This window comes from Gossypium hirsutum, chromosome D01 (genome assembly GCF_007990345.1).
Source record: "Gossypium hirsutum isolate 1008001.06 chromosome D01, Gossypium_hirsutum_v2.1, whole genome shotgun sequence".
NCBI classification, from domain to species: domain Eukaryota; kingdom Viridiplantae; phylum Streptophyta; class Magnoliopsida; order Malvales; family Malvaceae; genus Gossypium; species Gossypium hirsutum.
In genome coordinates this window covers 2,868,695-2,889,290 of record NC_053437.1, presented here as the reverse complement: position 1 = coordinate 2,889,290, position 20,596 = coordinate 2,868,695, and the positions used below count along the sequence as shown (strand labels likewise).

General features: G+C 30.0%; 2 protein-coding genes across 3 annotated transcripts; both read right to left on the bottom strand.

The window, feature by feature from the left end:
* Positions 1-896: 896 nt before the first annotated feature.
* Positions 897-14,387, bottom strand: LOC121214087 (G-type lectin S-receptor-like serine/threonine-protein kinase At1g11330). Its single transcript, XM_041087831.1, has 6 exons — positions 14,357-14,387; positions 13,858-14,039; positions 13,389-13,599; positions 12,832-13,069; positions 12,376-12,523; positions 897-1,208 (listed from the first exon to the last, which is right to left on the bottom strand). The coding sequence occupies exons 1-6, from the start codon at positions 14,385-14,387 to the stop codon at positions 897-899; spliced, it is 1,122 nt and encodes a 373-aa protein (XP_040943765.1).
* Positions 14,388-14,916: 529 nt separating this feature from the next.
* Positions 14,917-19,486, bottom strand: LOC107943323 (G-type lectin S-receptor-like serine/threonine-protein kinase At1g11330). Of its 2 annotated transcripts, none has more exons than XM_041086770.1 (6): positions 18,109-19,486; positions 17,524-17,705; positions 17,221-17,431; positions 16,175-16,244; positions 15,765-15,915; positions 14,917-15,283 (listed from the first exon to the last, which is right to left on the bottom strand). In XM_041086770.1, the coding sequence occupies exons 1-6, from the start codon at positions 19,409-19,411 to the stop codon at positions 14,978-14,980; spliced, it is 2,223 nt and encodes a 740-aa protein (XP_040942704.1). In that variant the 5' UTR covers positions 19,412-19,486; the 3' UTR covers positions 14,917-14,977. The 2 variants fall into 2 exon arrangements, with proteins under 2 accessions (XP_040942704.1, XP_040942703.1); XM_041086769.1 differs by having other exon boundaries at positions 16,175-16,412; positions 18,109-19,484.
* Between the last annotated feature and the right edge of the window lie 1,110 nt (positions 19,487-20,596).

The following is a 20,596-nucleotide window of genomic DNA, read 5'->3' as shown; positions in this document are numbered from 1 at the left end:
GGACGTGACATTCCGTTACCCCGAGACAAAGTGGTCTTTAATTTTCTTTTCGATTCATTCAAGCATTTTTAAGATAATATTAATAAAAAAGGATCGTATTTTAAAATCTTCTCAAAATTTCAAATTTCGACATTAATTAATCAACTAGGTACCAATTTTGGGCGTATCGAGGGTGCTAATCCTTCCTCGTGCGTAACCGACTCTCGAACTCGTTTTCTGGATTTTTGTAGACTGAAAAATAATGTTTTAATAAATCAAACTATTTATTAAAACGATCAAATTACGAGGTGATCCGATCACACCTAATAAAAAGGATTTGTGGCGACTCCCATTTTCGTTTTTAAATAAAAAGTCGACCCCTTTTACAAAAAAAGGTTTCGACAGCGAGGACATACGGGGGAGTTGCCGGGAAAGATCAGTGAAAGATACATCCCCAACTTAAGAGGAACTGTACTAGCTAGTGGAAGACTTATAACACTAACTATATCATGGAAGATTATGGCCGCAAGATTGGAATGATGCTTTGACCCAAAACAATGAATCCGCCAAAAACAATGGAAGAATTTTGGGTTAGGTAAATTTGGGTTTGCATATTTTAATTTTAAATTATTTTGGGTTTTAAATTATTTTCAAGTTTGGATTGAACAAGTTTAAATTTTTGATTTTTTTTTGTTCAAATTCAATTGGATCGAGTTTGAATTTGAATTTCATCAAATGAATTTTCGGTTTTAGCATTAAACTGCCATGTTTGAATATAATGGTAAATTCACTAGAATGGAACAAATAAAATTACAATTATCATAGAAATAAAATGAAAAAAATAGGTTGAATATAAAAGATAAATTTCAATACTTAAAATTGTATTTCTAAACGCTACAAATAATTAATTTGCATCTCTATCGGCTATCAAGGTTTGTAAGAGTTACATCATCAAGTAAAACCCTATCTTCAACATCATGACTCATTAGTCGTGCTTCAATGAAAGCAGGTTGTTTTGGAGTGTTAGGATCTGAAATCTCATTATTAAGCATTGAAGCAATTGTAGGCATAGTGGGCCTATCTTTAGCAAATTCTTGAACACATAGCAAACCAAGATGTATGCATCTCCATATTTCTTTTTCATTTCCATTCCTTGAATATGTTTCTGATTCTAAAATCACTTTGTCTACTATGCCACAAATATCGCCTTCCCTCCACAATTTCCATGCCCGAGAATAGAAAAGAAAATTTGTCTAAATTAATACCTAAACTTTTCAACCTAAATCAACTCAAAATTATAAACACAAAGTCTAAATAGATTTTTATTAGCTCAATTCAACATATATAAAGATCCAATTGCTCAAAATTTCTTACTTAAGCTTGTTTACCTATGTCTAAATTGAGCTTCATTCTTAGGCTCAACTTAAACTCGATATTGTAATCAAACTCAAATTTTAATTGAAAATGTTCAATATATATTTAAAGCAAAAAAGAGAGCTTATACTCAATTCAAGTATTAAGACTCTCCATGTCACCTTGCAAGCTACCCAATTCAAGCATTAAGATTTTCAAGTTCAGCTAGGGGTGAGCATTCGATCGAATCAAATCGAATAAAAAATTTTTGAGTTAATCGAGTTTTCGAATCTCATTTTATCATCCTAACTTTATTTGACGTTTTCTCGAATCGAGTCGAGTGAGATGGAATTCGAATCGAATCGAATATATTTGTTCGAGTTAAATTTTAAAAAATAATTTTGGGTCCTTGTACCCATCATAATAAAAGTTGTCCACCTTAATCAATTTTTTTATTAACTTTCATCACCTCATAATTTATTTATTAATTTTTTATATACTGATTAGCTTCTTTGCTTACTTAGTTGTTTCAATTATCTTCAGATTCTTGTCACTATGTATTTTGGAATTAAAAAATATATTAAATGTAAAAATATAATTTTTTTAATAAAAGTTATTTTAAAAATAAAATGTGAAAATTGATACCAATATAAAATTTTAACACGAATATTTTATGGCATAATTAATAATTCAATTTTAATATAAATATTCAATATGACTAAACAATTCAATAATATAAATAATATAAAATGTGAAATTTAATTTAATAATATAAATAGTAGATATAAATAAAATTTTTACTATTTATGTTTAGTGATTTTTTTTTTGGATAATTTTGCTTTTTTATTTGAGAGTAAAGGGTGAGAAGTAAAAGTTTAGGGGGAAAATAAAAAGTTTTGGGGAATAAAAGTTTGAGGGAAAGTAAATAGGGGGAGTAAAATTTTGGAGGGAAAATATTAAAAAAAATTGGATGGGGGGAGGGTTTGGGGTAGATGAGAGGTGGGATGGGAAGGGAATAAAAGTTTTAGGGGAAAAGTGGGAGTGAGTAAAAATTTTGAGGGAAAATAAAAGGTTTTGAGGGTTTTTTGGAGTAAAATTTTGAGAAAAAAGTAAATGGGAGAGTAAAATTTTGGTGGGAAATGGATTTTGGGTAGATGGGGGGTTGGGAGGGGAGGGGAGGGGAGTAAAAGTTTTGGGGGGAAAGTGGGAAGGAGTAAAAGTTTTGAGGGAAAAGTAAAAAGGTTTGGGAATTTGGGGTAAAAATGTAAAATATTATAATTTGATATTCGAATTATTCAAATTATTCGAGTTATTCGAATTCGAAAACTCAACTCGATTCGAACTCAAAATTAGAAAAAATATTTGAGTTGATTCGAATAACTCGATTCGTTTAACTCGAAATTCGAATTTTTTTCGATTTTTTTCGAGTCGAATCAAGTTTTGCTCACCCCTAAGTTCAGCTCATGATCGCTCAACTCAATAGTTACTTAGTAGAATTCAAGTTTTCTTGATTCGAACTTTAATAGCTTGCAAAAACGACATCTTACACCCTAATTCGATCCACCAACATGTCTAATTATCTTACAAACTTACATATCCTAAGAGGCTAAGTGCATATTGATCGTATAACTCAATTTTGAGTTATTTGAATTATTCGAGCCAACTCGAATAACTCAATTTGGATTTCGAGTTCAAGTCGAGTTGAATTTCACAATTCGCATAACTCTAATAATTCAAATAACAGATTGGTATAAACATCATTTTGGTTCCTGTCAACTTTGAAAATAAGCAAATTGGTCTCTCCCTCAACAAAAATTACAAATAAAATTCAAAATAAATTTTAAAATTCAAAATATTTATAAAAATTCCAAAAATTATATATTTTTTAAAAAAATTATAAAAAATTTTAAAAAATATATAAAAAGAGTTAATATTTTAAAAATATTCTAAAACAATAATCTTGGAGACTTAAGTAATGATTCAAATTTATCATACTCAAGTATCTTTTCTTTTCTTTTCTTTTTTTGCTTCGAAAAAAATTTCAAATTTATGTGCTCTAATGTGAAATTAGTTATACTGTAATAATATTTTTATTTGAAATGTTTAATTTTTTTAATATAACTTGAACAATTTCACTCGATTCGATTTGATTCGACTTGACTCGAATTTCATTTCACTCGACTCAATTCAAAAAAAATTTCAAATTGAGTTAGGATGATAAAATAGGACTCATAAACTCAAAAAATTTTCACTTGATTCAATCAAATGCTCACCCCTATATCAAAATTGAGTTAGGATGTTTAATGTTAGTTAATTCTATAATGTGAAAATGGAGAAAATGTGTTAAGAGATATTAATTCAACCTTGGATAAGTTTGAGTAAATATATATTGGTAGTAGAGGTGCTCGTGGGCTAGGCCGGACCGAGTTGGGTCAAGTCAAAAAAAATAGGCCCGTTTACTAGGCCTGGGCTAAGCCTAAAAAATGGGCCTAAAACTTTATCCAGACCTGGTTCGGATAAAAATACTAAAACTCAAGTCTGACCCACCCGTTTTAATTTTTATATAATTTTTAAATATATAATATATCAAAATACTAAAACATTAAAATAAACTTTAAAAAATATGTATATCTCCTTAAATAACACTAAGATAAATGCAACTTAACAAGCAAATGCCTCTAAAATAATAACAAAAGTAATAATAAAACAAGTGTTATACAATATCCAAACAATAACAACAAAATAGTAGTAACATAATAGTGAAATGGTAGCAAAATAGGGAGAAAATAACAAGAAAATAGCTTTAAAACAACAAAAAATTAGTAGCTTTTTTGTTCTTCTATGAAATCGGGCCGGGCCAGACCCGGGCAAAAATGCTTTACTCAAAGCCCAACTCGTTTTTTAAACGGGCATTATTTTTTGCTCAAACTCATTTTTTGGGCCTTTATTTTGCCCAAACCCTCCCACTTTTCGGGGCCAGGCTGGGTGACTCGACCCATGAACAGGTCTAGTTGTTAGGGATTTAATTGTAAGGGATAAAAACTTTGAGGTCTAATGTTGAAAGATAGAAATGTTTAATCTTTGTTCTATATTTATTTTCTTATTATTTATTTTATATTTCAATTTAATCCCCCTTTCTGTTTCATACATATTGGCATGAGTTGTGTAAATGAAAACTGCCTACGACACATTCTAGTTATAACAAAATCCAGATTCAATTAGATCAATTTTCTATAGGATTGACCTTACTTCCTTTCAATTTTAAGAGTAGATATTTTATTTTTGGTGGATGACACCCATCAAAATTTGGTGCTATTATTGAGGATTGACTTTAACTAATTTTATGTTTTCTTTATGATTAGGTTTGGATGTACCGATCGCTCATGCTTGCGACTTGGAAGAGAACTAATGATTTGACAACTATCATTCAGGCTCCATTTGTTTTACTGAAAATGACTTCCGGAAAATGATTTCTGGAAAATGACTTACTTTTCTGGAAAAGCTAATATTTTCTGGTGTTTGGATGAATCTGTGTAAAATATTTTCTTTTGTTTGGCAGATTCTTTAAAAATATTTCATAAAAGTCATTTTCAATTAAACAAACATACATTTGAGATTTTTTTTATTTTTTCATTGTTTAATTGAGTTTATTTTATATCTATAATTTTATATTTTACATTGTTTTTACATATATTAAAAATATTTTGTTAAATTTAGGTTCATTGCAATGATCATTTTTTAGTTTCATGACTACCAACTGAGTATTTTTTTTATTTAAAAATGTGACATTAACAAAATTGACAAAAAAAATTAACAATGTCAGCAGTTGGACTTGATTTTCAAATCTGGAAAGTAGAGGGACTAAATTCTTAAAAATAAAAGTACAGAAACTAAATTGCAAATTTGTGAAGAGTATATAGACTTATGACATATTTTATCATTTATACTACAAAACATTTATTATTAATATATTTATAATTATAATAAATATTTAGTATTAAAATATTAATATTGATATTTTCAATAATATGTGAATAATATTATTTAAAATTATTGTTTTTAAAACTTTCTATTAAAATAAATTTTAAATATTAAATAATTTATTAAAAATAATAAATTATATTAATTATATTAATAATTTATTATATGACTAAATATAAATAATTAAATACGCATGTTTAATAATATTAAAAATATAATATTTATATTAATATTTTAATAATTTTAAATGTTTTTAAATATAAAAATAAAATTTTTTATCAGTATAATAATATTAAACTTGATTTAAGTTAAGTTTTATATAAAAGTAAAATTATCTATTGAGGAGCTATTTTCTGAAGAATGACTTACGCATTTTAAAAGGGTAAGTCATTTTACAAGGAAAAAAAGCTTATTTTCCGTTGACCTGTAAGTCATTTTTCATTGACCAAGCTGTTTTCTGTGAAACAAACACAGGAAAATGCAAAAAAAAAAAACATTTTCCATAAAACCTTTTTTTTTTGAAACAAATTTTCCATAAAACCTTTTACATGTAAACAAACGGACCCTAAATTCGAATTTTAAAATTTTTGAGTAATTTTGAATTTGAATTAGTTTAAGGTTGAAGCTATTTTGGGTTCAAGTGGATTTGTAAGTTTGGATTTTCAAGGTAGGTCATATTAGGTTCAGAACATTTCGAGTTATGTATTTAAGAAATTTTGAATTTAGTCACTTTAAATTCAAATCATTTTAGGTTTTAGATCATTTTTGAGTTTAAGGTGAACGTATTAATCAAACTGTTGATCTTTTATATTCAACTCAAGTTAGGTCGAGTTTAAGTTTGGATTTGGTAAAATCGAGTTTTCAAGTTTGGGACAAAGTTACCATGTTTAAATATAATGGTAAATTCACTCTAGAATGGAACAAATAAAATGACAAATTATGATCAAAATAAAATGATAAAAAACATATCAAAACATAATATAAAAACAAATTTTACTGCTTGAACTTTAATTGTAAACACTACAAATAATTAATTTGTATCTTTATCGACCATCAAAGCCCGTTAGAGTTACATCATTAAATGAAATACAATCTTCAAAATCATCGCTAATCTTCAAAGTAAAATTTAAGTAGTCATATAATCCAATGCATTGATGGAAATTGGTTAGAAATGGAAGAGCGTTTTCGATGTGTATATGGGTTAATATCTGTTCCATTTTTTTCATTTATTAATATCTAATATAATGATTATTACTATTTAAATGTGGCAGATATATGTAAAATCGTGAAAATTTTAAAATTAACTTATTAATAGTGATTAAACATGTATTAGAAAATCCAAAGGAGGGGAGGAATGCTTCCTTTTTGGGTCCAACGGGATATATTATATAAAAATTATACATGGAGACCTCCAAGATTAACAGTAATTCCTATAATAGTGAATCTAAACTATAATTATTGTTGTGTTTTCTACCTTAGTGATTGTAGATGTAACTGATGTTATGTCGATTAATTGAAATAAATATTGAACAATGAAAAGAGTCAAAATATTACATTGCTGCTACTATTTAAATCTTGGAATATAGTTACATCAGACATGTTCGTGAATCAAGTTATAACTTATTTTTTCTATCTTTTTAGGTGTGAGCAAAATTCGACTCGATTGGAAAAAAATCTAAGTATTTTTTAATTTCGAGTTATTTGAATTATTCGAGTCAACTCGAATAACTCAATTTGGATTTCGAGTTCAAGTCGAGTTGAATTTCACAATTCGTATAACTCCAATAATTCAAATAACAGATTGGTATAAACATCATTTTGGTTCTTGTCAATTTTGAAAATAAGCAAATTGCTCTCTCCCTCAACAAAAATTACAAATAAAATTCAAAATAATTTTTAAAATTCAAAATATTTATAAAAACTTCAAAAATTATATATTTTTAAAAAATTCTAAAAATATATAAAAAGAGTTAATATTTTAAAAATATTCTAACACAATAATCTTGGAGACTTAAGTAATGATTCAAATTTATCATACTCAAGTATCTTTCTTTCTTCTTCTTTTTTTGCTTCAAAAAAAAATTCAAATTTATGTGCTCTAATATGGAATTAGTTATACTGTAATAATATTTTTATTTGAAATGTTTAATTTTTTTAATTTAATTTGAACAATTTCACTCGATTCGATTCGATTCGACTTGACTCGAATTTCATTTCACTCGACTCGATTCGAAAAAATTTTCAAATTGAGTTAGGATGATAAAATATGACTCATAAACTCAAAATTTTTTCACTTGATTCGATCAAATGCTCACCCCTATATCAAAATTTTATCCAGACCCAGTTCGGATAAAAATACTAAAACTTAGGTCTGACCCACCCGTATTAATTTTTTATATAATTTTTAAATATATAATATATCAAAATACTAAAACATTAAAATTAATAAACTTTAAAAAACATGTATATATCCTTAAATAACACTAAGATAAATACAACTTAACAAGCAAATGCCTCTAAAATAATAAAAAAAGTAATAATAAAACAAGTGTTATACAATATCCAAACAATAACAACAAAATAGTAGTAACATAATAGTGAAATGGTGGCAAAATAGGGAGAAAATAACAAGAAAATAGCATTAAAATAACAAAAATTAGTAGCTTTTTTGTTCTTCTGTGAATTCAGGCCAGGCCAAACTCGGGCAAAAAATGCTTTACTCAAAGCCCAACTCGTTTTTTAAACGGGCATTATTTTTTGCTCAAACTCATTTTTTGGACCTTTATTTTGCCCAAACCCTCCCACTTTTCGGGGCCAGGCTGGGTGACTCGACCCATGAACAGGTCTAGTTGTTAGGGACTTAATTGTAAGGGATAAAAACTTTGAGGTCTAATGCTGAAAGATAGAAATGTTTAATCTTTGTACTATATTTATTTTCTTATTATTTATTTTATATTTCAATTTAATCCCCTTTCTGTTTCATACATATTGGCATGAGTTGTGGAAATGAAAACTGCCTACGACACATTCTAGTTATAACAAAATTCAGATTTAATTAGATCAATTTCTATGGGATTGACCTTACTTTCAATTTTAGGGGTAGATATTGACTTTAACTAATTCTATGTTTTGTTTATGATTAGGTTTGGATGTACCGATCGCTCGTGCTTGCGACTTGGAAGAAAACGAATGATTTGATAACTATCATTAAGTTTAATTAATTACATTTAATAGTTTAATTAATAATCTCTTTAAATTTATTCTCCAATTCCCATGTCGTTAAGTTGACACATTATCTACTACTTTGGACTGCGCTTGAAAGAAAATGAATGCTTTGACAATTATTAACTACTACATCAGCAACTTCTAACAAAATTAAAGATCAAGGACGGATTTCATTGACTAAAGAGCTTACTTGATACAATTTTCAAATTTAAGAGTATAATTGAATGCATTTTTTATCGAATGACTTAATAATTTTTTTAAAAACTTCATAAGCTTTTTTACCCCGCAAAATTCAATAAACAAAAGTGATAATCATCACAAATAGTGACATAAAGTATAATTGAATCTATTTTGGACTGGTTTTGAATGAACTAAATTCGAATTTTAAATTTTTTGAATAATTTTGAATTTGAATTAGTTTAGGTTGAAGCTATTGTAAGTTGGGTTTTTCACGTTAGGTCATATTAGGCTCAGAACATTTCGAGTTATGTATTTAAGAAATTTTGAATTTGATCACTTTAAATTCAAATCATTCTAGGTTTTAGATCATTTTTGAGTTTAAGGTGAACGGGTTCAAATTGTTGATCTTTTATATTCAACTCAAGTTAGGTCAAGTTTAGGTTTGGATTTGATAAAATCGAGTTTTCAAGTTTGGGGACAAAGTTACCGTGTTTACATATAATGGTAAATTCACTCTAGAATGGAACAAATAAAATGACAAATTATGATCAAAATAAAATGATAAAACATATCAAAACATAATATAAAAATAAATTTTACTGCTTGAACTTTAATTGTAAACACTACAAATAATTAATTTGTATTTTTATTTACCATCAAAGCCCGTCAGAGTTACATCATTAAATGAAATACAATCTTCAAAATCATTGCTAATTAATAGTGCTTGAGTGAAAGCAGGTTGTTTTGGAGTGTTAAGATCTGAAATCTCACTGTTAAGCATTGAAACAATAGTAGACATATAGTAGGAGCATTGAAACAATAGTAGACATATAGTAGGCCTATCTTTAGCATATTCTTGAACGCATAGCAATCCAACATGTATGCATCTCCATATTTCTTTCTTATTCTTTAAATTTGATTCTGACTTTGAAATTGTAACAGCCTGATTTTGGGTCTAGTCCGAACAGTAGTTTTGGAACCACAAATGTAACAGCCCGATTTTGGGTCTAGTCAGAACAGTGGTTTTGGGACCACAAATCCGACGAGAAAAAAAATATAATGGCCTGAATTTTCAGAGGTGTCGGAACGGTGATTCGAGATCACTAAATTCGAAAAATGGGTAGAAAATATTATTAATTTAGTGAGTATAAGTTAAATGTGAAGTTAGGAAAATTTTTGAAATAGTGAATAGTGCACTAGAAATAAATATTAAAATAATTAGAATCGAAAATGAGGTATCGAGACCTCGAGGATTTTAAACCGAGCCATAAATATTTTTATAAATATTTATGGAGTGTTAAAAAGTTAGTATTAAAGTTTCGTTAAGAAATTTTAAAGTTCCGATAATTAATTGAACAAAAAGGACTAAATTGTAACAAATGCAAAATTATGGGAAATGATTAAATAGCTTAAATGATAAAAGGAAGAGGGATTAAAAGGTAAATAGACCCAAGGTCTATTTGGGCTGGACAGCAAGGGCATGAAATCAGCAACAAAGTAAGGAGAATTAAGGGCAAAATGTGAATATTGCAAAATTTACTTAATAAAGTTAGGACCAAAGTGGAATTATCTAGATTTCTCTTTATTTTTCTGCATTCTCATCAGCAAAAACACCATAGAAGGGTTTCCTTAAGCTGGTTATTCCTATTTTTACTTCAGGTAAGTTCAATTCTTGATTATTTCTTGAAAATTTTGTTGTTTTTGTGACTTTTACAACTAGGCCCACTTGTTGTATTCATTAGTTTTTGGTTCTATGAAAGAATTTGAAAGTTGCTATGAATACATGCTGTAAATATATGATGATTTAGCATGGAATTAGAGCTTTAAATTGTTCATATGCTGATTTTATTGAAAGAATTGAATAGAAAGTGAATGTTTGGGACCTAATAGTAAAAGAGTTTGAAGTTAGGGTTTTATGTGGAAATTATGAATTTCAATAGTTGTGAAATAATTTATAATTTCTATCTAAAGTAATAATTGAGAAAATTTAGCTTAATTGAGGGGTTAATTGAGCAAGAACTGAATTGTATGAACTGTGAAATTTGGGGCAAAATGGAAATCAACATTTTACACTAAAACAGTTTTGGACAGCAGCAGTGGTTTAACTTTGAAAAATCTCCAAAAATTGTGGGAATTTAATTATAGGGTGAATAAAATATTAAATTAAATCTTATTGAGCCTAGTTTCTCAGAGAAGAAACGGTGTAAGTAATGGAGTTGTAAATTATGAGTTATAATAAGTTTTGTGAGACAATGTCAGAATGATTTCGGGTTCCCCTGTTCTGAATTTGGAAAATCATAAAAATTTGAATAAAAATAATTATGAGTTATAATTTATATGCTTAGAATACTTGATGAGTCTATCTTCAAAAGAAATAAACGGAAACATTATCCGAATTCTGTACAATTAGATAATTCATTTTTAGTGAAGAGTGGTCTGAACTGTCAGATAGAGAAACAGGGGAAACTTTAAAGAATAAAATGTACTATTTGGCTTAACCAAAAATTCTGAAAGTTTTATGGTAAGAATATATGTGAGTCTAGTTTTAGGGAAATTTAACAGATCTTAATTTGGAGCTCTGTAGCTCCGGATAAAAATAATTTAGTGACTTTAACTCGGATAAACAACTTTGAATATACATGTGAGTGAATAGTGAAATTATAGCTAATGTTGTTCAAATGTGTTATACACATTAAGGATGTGGAATGGAGAGGAGGAGGAGGAAAAATTGAAAAATATATGAATGATTTGTGTATAATTGGTCATAAGCTCAATTATAATTGATAGACGATGAAATAGAAATGATGCATATATTTGTGCATTATTGGTCATGGTTTAAGCTCATGTGTGAAAATAAAGTTTCATAGTATATGTGTATGGTATATTCGGTATATGATTTGGCATGAAATAATGTCATGTATGGTTTATGAATTAATACATGTTGGTAAGCGTGATACATGAATAAATGTTGTGCTCATCCATGCTTATAATGTTTATGCTATATGTGTATTTGGCTAACATATTTGGTGTACATGCTTAGGCTTTGGCCAAGGAGTGGCTAGATTATGCCACGTTAAATTTACAAGTGTATGTGTTCTAGTAATGCCTCGTACTCTATTCCGGTGTTGGATACTATAAGGGGTGTTACAGAAATCACCTTGTCTACTAAGTTCCAAATGTTGCCTTCGTTCCATAATTTCCTGACCTGAAACAGTAAACAATTTTATCTAAATTAATGCCTAAATCATTTGGCTTAACTTGACTCAAATTTTTAATCTTAAAGCTTTAATAGAGTTAATTGACGTGTTCTAACTCTACTTGTTTTATCTAAGTCTACAATGAGCTTCACTCCTATGCATAAATTCAAACTTGATTATTTGTAATTAAGCTCGAGTTTTGAACTGAAAATTTTCAATATTGATTAAGATTGAAAAGCCTTGCAAGCTACTCAATTCAAGTATTAGGGTTCTTGAAATTCACTTGTGAGCTACTCGATTCAAGTATTAAGATTCTCAAATTCAACTCACATGATTCCTTGACTCAATAATTGCTGAGCCAAATTCAAGTTTTCTCAAACCGAACCCGAATAGCTCGCAAATACAAAATCTTACACCCTAATTCCATCCACCAACATCTCTAACTATCCTATAAACTTAGATATCCCAAGAGGCTAACGTCATCCTTGTTGTAAAAGCTTGTGTTTCTTCTTCCACCAACAATCTCCAGTAGTAGAACTCCATAGCTGAACACGTCAGATTTCTCTGAAAATCGCCCATGCATTGCGTACTCAGGAGACATATAACCACTGTATTTTAACAATAGAAAACAACACCAATTACAGCTCTTATTTAAACCTGTCCACGAGTCAACCTGAATTAAGAATAAATAATAAATAATTTAAAGTTAACTACAAAAATATAAAAATATATTTTTAATATTTTATTTACAAAATTAAAAACAATAAATTGAGTCCACAAATTGAATAAAATTAAACTCGATACAAGAATGGACATGTATCATCTTTAAGCATCAAATCCGACCATAGACATATTTATACCATATTTTATTAAAAAGAGCATAAAAAGAAATGGTAGGAAGGAAGTTCCAACTTACTAAGTTCCAACAACCCTTTTAGTGTTGGCTTGATTTTCGTCACCTCCGAAGATCCTGGCTATCCCAAAATCTGAAATTTTTGGGTTTAGCTTTTGGTCAAGTAAAACATTACTTGCTTTTAGATCTCTGTGTATAATTTTCAATCTTGAATCTCTATGAAGATAAAGCAATCCTCGACTGATCCCTTCAATAATATTAAAGCGTTTTCTCCAATCCAAGAGTTTTTGTTTGACGGGATCTATAACAAAATTTAAACATAAAAACCCACTAAATTAATAATGAATTCCTATAATTGACGATCTAAACTACAACCATCATAGTATTTCTACCATATTGTATTCATTATGATTGTAGACATAATTGAAGTTATGTCAATAAATTGAAATAAATATTAAACGGTGAAGAGAATCAAAATATCACTACACCTAAATTTAAATTTTGTGAATGGAAAAAACATTTATGGGAGAACATTATTTTTTCAAGGGATCCTATTCAACTGAATTAGGAATTTGATTAGAGACCGAAAATATCATATAAAATTTGAATAAATTACTAACCGAATAGAAAAGAATCCAAACTTTTGTTGGGCATAAACTCGTAGACGAGCATCTTCTCTTCTGCTTCAACACAACACCCAAACAATTTTACCAGATTTCGATGTTGGAGCTTAGAAATAACCACCACTTCGTTCATAAATTCTTCCAAACCTTGCCCCGAAGCTTTCGACAATCTCTTCACTGCTATTTCCTTTCCATCATCCAATGTTCCCTGCACTCAAAATTCAGACTACAATACTTGATTAAAAAAATTGTCATTTCATTGACTCTAGATTCACCAGTTTTAGGATAATTATCATCATCAGTTCAAAATCTGAATGGGTTTAGGTCAGATTGTAGTGAGCTCGCAAGTTGAACTTGCTTTCTTACAAAGTTCTCGACTAACGAGCCTGGCCTACGAGCTCATTACAATCCGGCTTTGGGCCGGTGATGATTATCCTAACAACCGGAAATAGTTATTATATATTACCTTGTAAACCGGACCAAAACCACCCTGCCCTAGCTTTTCTTGGGGATGGAAGTTGTTGGTCGCGGTGGCAAGTTCTTCGAAATTAAATAGTGGAAGCTGCTGGAGTTTAACACCGATTGAACTTTCTCCTATATTTTCACCATGAAATTTGTCTTTGATCTGTGTCCGTCTTTTATTCCTTCCTGTGATGGAAATCAAAGAAGCAATGAGTTGAAGGCTACATAATTGCCCACAGTTACTGTTGTAATAACAAAGACGACCTTACTACTTTTCCCTTTATCTGCAAATCCGGAAACTTGGTTTATGAAACTTCGACCCAATTTATCTAACACATGGTCCACGTTATTTAAATATAAAAGTATACCTGAAATGAGTACGAATTCAACCTTGAATATATATATAAAATCAAATACGAATATGTAATTTATATAAACGAACTTAATCGAGCAAAACTGAAATAATTTAATTTTACTTGAATTCGGTCTTTAACTTAAAAAACCCATCATCTCCTTGGCCTGATTCACTTCCATTGTTGTTCTCTCTTTGGCAGTGCAAAGGGGTAGTCCTAAAACACCCACTACTCCAATTACCTCTACTCCATTCCTCTATATTCCTAGGCTTAAATCCTTTCAAACAACTGCAAATGGGTCGTTTCGTTGAATCGCAGATTCCAAATGCCCCACACTTTCCATAAACATCACAATCTGTTAGATAACTAGAGTACCCGTTTATCCAGTCCCCTTTCCCCGCATCCCATATTCGTTCAACGTATCTTCCGTCAGACTCTGGGGGAGCGATTTTTCCACGTTAGCAAAGTGTGTATACGTTAGAGCGTTTTGTGTTGACATGGAAGAATCGTTCCCCTAGGGACGCGATTTACTGAAATTTCACCCCAAAAACACTCCTACGTGGACGCTTTTTGCATTTTTCGACCATTTTCGGTAAAGAATGAAAAATTTATCCCATTTTCGTAAATAAAAATGAAAATGGGCCTTTATTGGTAAAATGATCCTTTAGAATGGAACAAATAAAATGACAAAAACACATCAAAACAAAATATAAAAATAAATTTCATTGCTCGAACTTTAATTGTAAACAATACAAATAACTAATTACATTTTTATCGACCATCAAGGTTTGTAAGAGTTACATCATTAAGTGAACCTCTATCTTCAACATCATGGCTCATTTGTGGTGCTTGAGTGAAAGCAGGTTGCTTTGGAGTGTTAAGATCTGAAATCTCACTATTAAGCATTGAAATAACAGTAGATATAGTGGGCCTATCTTTAGTATATTCTTGAACGCATAGCAATCCAACATGTATGCATCTCCATATTTCTTTTTCATTATTTGAATATGATTTCGACTCTAAAATCACCTTGTCTACTAATCCCCAAATATTGCCTTCCCTCCATAATTTCCATGCCTGTAAACAAAAAACAACTTTTGACTTAATTAATGCCAAAATTATTCAGCTTAGCTTGACTCAAAATTTTAATCTTAATGTTTAAATAGAGTTTGATCAGCTCTATTCAAGATAAAGATTGAAATGTTCTAACTCTCTTAGGCTTGTTTTACCTAAGTTTACAATGAGCTTCACTCTTTTGCTTAACTTTAAACTTGATTATTTGTAATCAAGTTCGAGTTTGAACTAAAAATTTTCAATATTGATTAAGATTGAAAAGCCTTGCAAGCTACTCGTTTCAAGTATTAGGGTTCTTGAAGTTAGCTTGTGAGCTACTCGATTCAAGCATTAAGATTCTCAAATTCAACTCAAATGATTGCTCAACTCAATAATTGTTGAGCCAAATTCAAGTTTTCTCAAATCGAACCTGAATAACTCGCAAATACAACATCTTACACCCTAATTCCATCCACCAATATCTCTAACTATCTTATGAACTTACATATCCCAAGAGGCTGAGGTCATCCTTATTGTTATAAAAGCTTGTGTTTCTTCTTCCACTAATAATCTCTAGTAGTAGAACTCCATAGCTGAACACATCTGATTTCTCTGAAAATTGCCCTTGCATTGCATACTCAGGAGACATATAACCACTGTATTTAAACATAAAAAATAACACCAATTACAACTCTAATTTAAATTTGTCCACGAGTCAACCCGAATTAAGAATAAATAATAAATCATTTAAAAACAAAAACAAAAACTTGAGTCCACAAATTGAACAAAATTAAACTTGGTACAAGTATGGACATGTATTTTCTTTAAGCACCGAATCCGACCATAGACATATTTATATCATATTTTATCAAAAAATGAATAAAAATAAATTGTAGGGAGAAAGTTCCAACTTACTAAGTTCCAACAACCCTTTTAGTATTGGCTTGATTTTCATCACCTCCGAAGATCCTGGCCATCCCAAAATCTGAAATTTTTGGATTTAAATCTTGGTCAAGTAAAACATTACTTGTTTTTAGATCTCTATGTATAATCCTTAATCTTGAATCTGTATAAAGATAAAGCAATCCTCGACTAATCCCTTCAATAATATTGAAGCGTTTTCTCCAATCCAAGAGTCTTCGTTTAACAGAATCTGTAACAAAATTTACCACCAAGATTAATAATTAATTCCTATAATTGAGGATCTAAACTAAAACCAACGTTCTTATTTCTATCATATTATATTCATTAATTGAAGTTATGTGAATCAATTGAAATAAATATTAAAATGAGAGAGAGACAAAACTTACAGTTGCCACTACTATTTAAATCCTAGAGTATAGACCAACTCCTATTAAAAAATATATAATCTTCCTTACAAAATAGATAAAAACAAAAAAAAAGTGAAAATTCAAAGGAAAAAGTGAAAATTCAGAAAAAATGTAGACAACACAAAGTTGAGTATATATAGTAATTTTACTTAATAACCTTGAATGTTATTCTATTTTCTTTTTGAAATTTCCTTTTTTTTGAATAAATATAAAAAATTATAAAAATTTATAATAAAAAAAGCAAAATACGTTAGAAAAATAGTTTATGGTGATGCAAACATTTTCTTTTACTTATATATATAACATATTATATATGTATACATATATACAATTCATATATTGTAAGACACTTTATTTTTAACAATAAATATAATATATAATTAGATTTAAGTTGGATTGGGCCACTTAAAATTATACCCAAATTTAACTTACATGGATTGAATACATCTAGTCAAACTTATCAAATTAGGCAGATAAGGCAATCAGGATAATGAATTGAAATGCCTCTAAACCAAAGTTTTAAATTTAAATTTTGTTTAATCTTTTTAGAATTCGACTTGATTTGATTCTAAATTTGATAGGAGTTTAATATGATTATTAAACACTAAAAAAAATTAATAAGTTACTAACCAAATAGAAAAGCATCCAAACTTTTATTGGGCATGAACTCATAGACGAGTATCTTCTCTTCTGCTTCAACACAACACCCAAGTAATCTAACCAGATTTCGATGTTGGAGCTTTGAAATAACCACCACTTCGTTCATAAATTCTTCCAACCCTTGCCCCGAAGCTTTTGACAATCTCTTCACTGCTATTTCTTTTCCATCATCTAATGTTCCCTGCGCTCAGAATTCTGATCACAATACTTGATTGAAAAAAAGAAGTCATTTCATTGACTCTGAATTCACCGGAAATCGCCATTATTTATTACCTTGTAAACCGGACCAAAACCACCCTGCCCTAGCTTTTTTTCGGGATGGAAGTTGTTGGTCGCGGTGGCAAGTTCTTCGAAATTGAATAGTGGCAGCTGCTGGAGTTTAACTCCAACTGGATTTTCTCCAATATTTTCACTAGAAAACTGGTGTTTGATTTGTTTTCGTTTTTTATTTCTTCCTGAGATAGGATCAAAGTAGTTAGTAACATATTGACAGACATACTGTTGTTGTCTTGGCATTAATATGTAACCATATCAGTATGTACAAATAATACCATGTTTCAATATATCGTTTCAGATTTATCAATATTTTATATATATATTTTTAGTTTAATTTGTAATTTCTTAGTAAATTATTTATACATATAAATATTTTTCATATGTATTACTATATTTAGCTTTCCTACACCATAAGAAGAGTGTAGAAATTGTAATAACGACTATGCCCGCAGTTACTGTTGTAATAACAATAACCCTAAACCCTGTATCTGCAAATAGAAAAACTTGGTTAATAACTTTAACCCAAAAAGGCAGATATTGACGCAATTTATCAAACACATGGTCGACACTAAGAAACTTTACCCAGTTCCGAAGATGGCAGACGAATGTAAAGATCGACTCCGCGAGTGGGGAATTTCTGGACATCAATCAAATCTCCACTCCAAAACATGCAACCAATTCCAGCATCATACGCATAAGCCACACACGAACAATTCTTCATGCATTGATCTTTGCATTCGCCGTTAATTATTGATGACCGATCTGGAAAAGCCGGTGCTTTCATCGTCTTCAGCTTCAAAAACCCATCATCACTTTGGCCTGCTCCTCCACTGCCATTGTTGTTATCTCTTTGGCACTGCAAAGGGGTAGTCCTAAAACACCCACTACTCCAATTACCTCTACGCCATTCCTCTGCATTCCTAGGCTTAAATCCCTTTGAGCAACGGCAAATGGGTTGTTTCTTTGGATCGCAGATTCCGAATGCCCCACACTTCCCATAAAAATCACAATCATTTTGAAGAATTAGGTAACGGTTTATCCAGTCCCCTTTCCCCGCATCCCATTTTCGTTCAACGAATCTTCCTTCATAATCTAATTCATAGTATATCAACATAGACTTATTAGAATATTCGTAAGTTTCATAATAACTTTTTCCTTTATCGTCTGCAACCACATAAAACCCATCAAGATAAACGGTATTCATTTCTATTAAACCAATATAGAAATGGCCATTCCATGGGCCAGTCCGAAAATATATCTGGTTATTGTTCCGAATGACACCCTCTGGGATGTTGAAAGGTTCAAGGCAATCAGTAAAGTTACCATCAGATGGATCATCAGGGCCTTTCCATGATCTCGTATGCACCTTACGACCCGTTTTTACATCAACGCCGATCTTCATAGTTTGAAGGAATGCATTAGAAGGGTGTTGAAAACTCTCCCATAAGCTGCTGCTTCCTCCATTGTCGCCGTTATTGAGGACAAGATTTCCAGAGTCTAAAAGCTGTGCAGTTGTTGCATTAGGAACCAGATTCGTAACATTTGTTGACCAAAGAATCTCAGCTTTTCCATTGGAAACAACAAGGTTGCCATCATCTGATATGGTGAGAACCCCAGAAGAGTCTTTGAGAGCCCTGTTTCTATTTGCCACCCATACAACAGTTTGTACGGGGATTTGGTTGTACAATATCCCTACATAACGATTGGTGGAATTAGCAAAGCTGAAGAATCCCAATCGGAAAACTCCACCCTGTGAGATTATAAATTCAGGGTCTTTGATGGATTCTGATGCTCTTATGGTGTCTGAAGCAGTGCCAAATTGCAGCTGCAAGTAAAAACAAGATATTAAAGCTGGTAAAAGGCAGCTACTAATAGTTTTACCCATGAAGTTCTTGAAGTGCAGACCCCGGAGGTGAGGCTATGATTTATAAATGATTTTTGAGGAATCAAATTCATGAATGATCTGTGAGTCAACTCGCATGTATATTAGTAAAATTATAATTATTGAGCAAAGACTTTTTTGTCTTTAACAATGTTTATCCGTTTTTGTACCATGAGATGACAAGTTGGAACCATTGGCTATTCCAATCTTACAAGTAGACCTGTCCAGTTAGACCTGGCTAAACTACACAATCAATCTAAGTTTAAATATTTCCCTAGTTTTCCTTTTCTATAATATCTGTATTTGTTTAATATCATGTTATATGTAAATTACATCAAAAAGCAACCATTAAATTAAAATTCAATTTGTTAAATAAATTTGTATAAATATATGAAATTAATATAACATTATAATGTATTAAACCTATTATTTGAAATATTACAAATTTAACTTCAAAGCAAAATTTAAGTAGTAATGTAAATTAGTTTTATTTTGTTTTTACTGACCAATATAATCCAATGCATTGATAGAAATTGGTTAGAAATGGAAGAGCGTTTTCGATGTGTATGTGGGTTCATATCTGTTCCAATTTTTTCATTTATTAATATCTAATATAATGATTATCGCTATTTAAATGTATTAGAAAACCCAAACAGGGGGAGGAATGCTTCCTTTTTGGGTGCTTGGCTGGGTCCAACGGGATATATCATATAAACATTAAACATGGAGACCTCCAAGATTAACAGTAATTCCTATAATAGTGGATCTAAACTACAATTATTGTTGTGTTTTCTACCTTACCATATTCATTGTGATTGTGGATATAACTGATGTTATGTGGATTAATTGAAATAAATATTCAACAATGAAAAGAGTCAAAATATTACATTGCTATTACTATTTAAATCTTGGAGTATAGTTACATTAGACATGTTCGTGGATCAAGTTATGACTTATTTTTTGTATCCTCTTAAAGGTGACCAAAATTCGATTCGATTGGAAAAAATCGAATTTTTTTAATTTCGAGTTATTTGAATTATTCGAGTCAACTCGAATAACTCAATTTGGATTTCGAGTTCAAGTCGAGTTGAATTTCACAATTCGTATAACTCGAATAATTCAAATAACAAACTGGTATAAACGTCATTTTGGTTCCTGTCAACTTTGAAAATAAGCAAATTGGTCTCT

What these genes read in the sequence shown, in the direction of transcription:
- LOC121214087 (XM_041087831.1), bottom strand. Translation starts at nt 14,387, where the DNA reads ATGGAAGTGAATCAGGCCAAGGAGATGATGG. An exon ending in GTTTTGGTCCGGTTTACAAG is followed by an intron (nt 13,600 to 13,857) that starts GTAATATATAAT and finishes TTTTGAGTGCAG; the next exon opens with GGAACATTGGATGATGGAAA. An exon ending in AAAAGGGTTGTTGGAACTTA is followed by an intron (nt 12,524 to 12,831) that starts GTAAGTTGGAAC and finishes GTTAAAATACAG; the next exon opens with TGGTTATATGTCTCCTGAGT.
- LOC107943323 (XM_041086769.1), bottom strand. Translation starts at nt 19,411, where the DNA reads ATGGGTAAAACTATTAGTAGCTGCCTTTTACCAGCTTTAATATCTTGT. An exon ending in TCTGCCATCTTCGGAACTGG is followed by an intron (nt 17,706 to 18,108) that starts GTAAAGTTTCTT and finishes ATCCTATCTCAG; the next exon opens with GAAGAAATAAAAAACGAAAA. An exon ending in ACCTCAGCCTCTTGGGATAT is followed by an intron (nt 15,284 to 15,764) that starts GTAAGTTCATAA and finishes TTTTGTTTACAG; the next exon opens with GCATGGAAATTATGGAGGGA.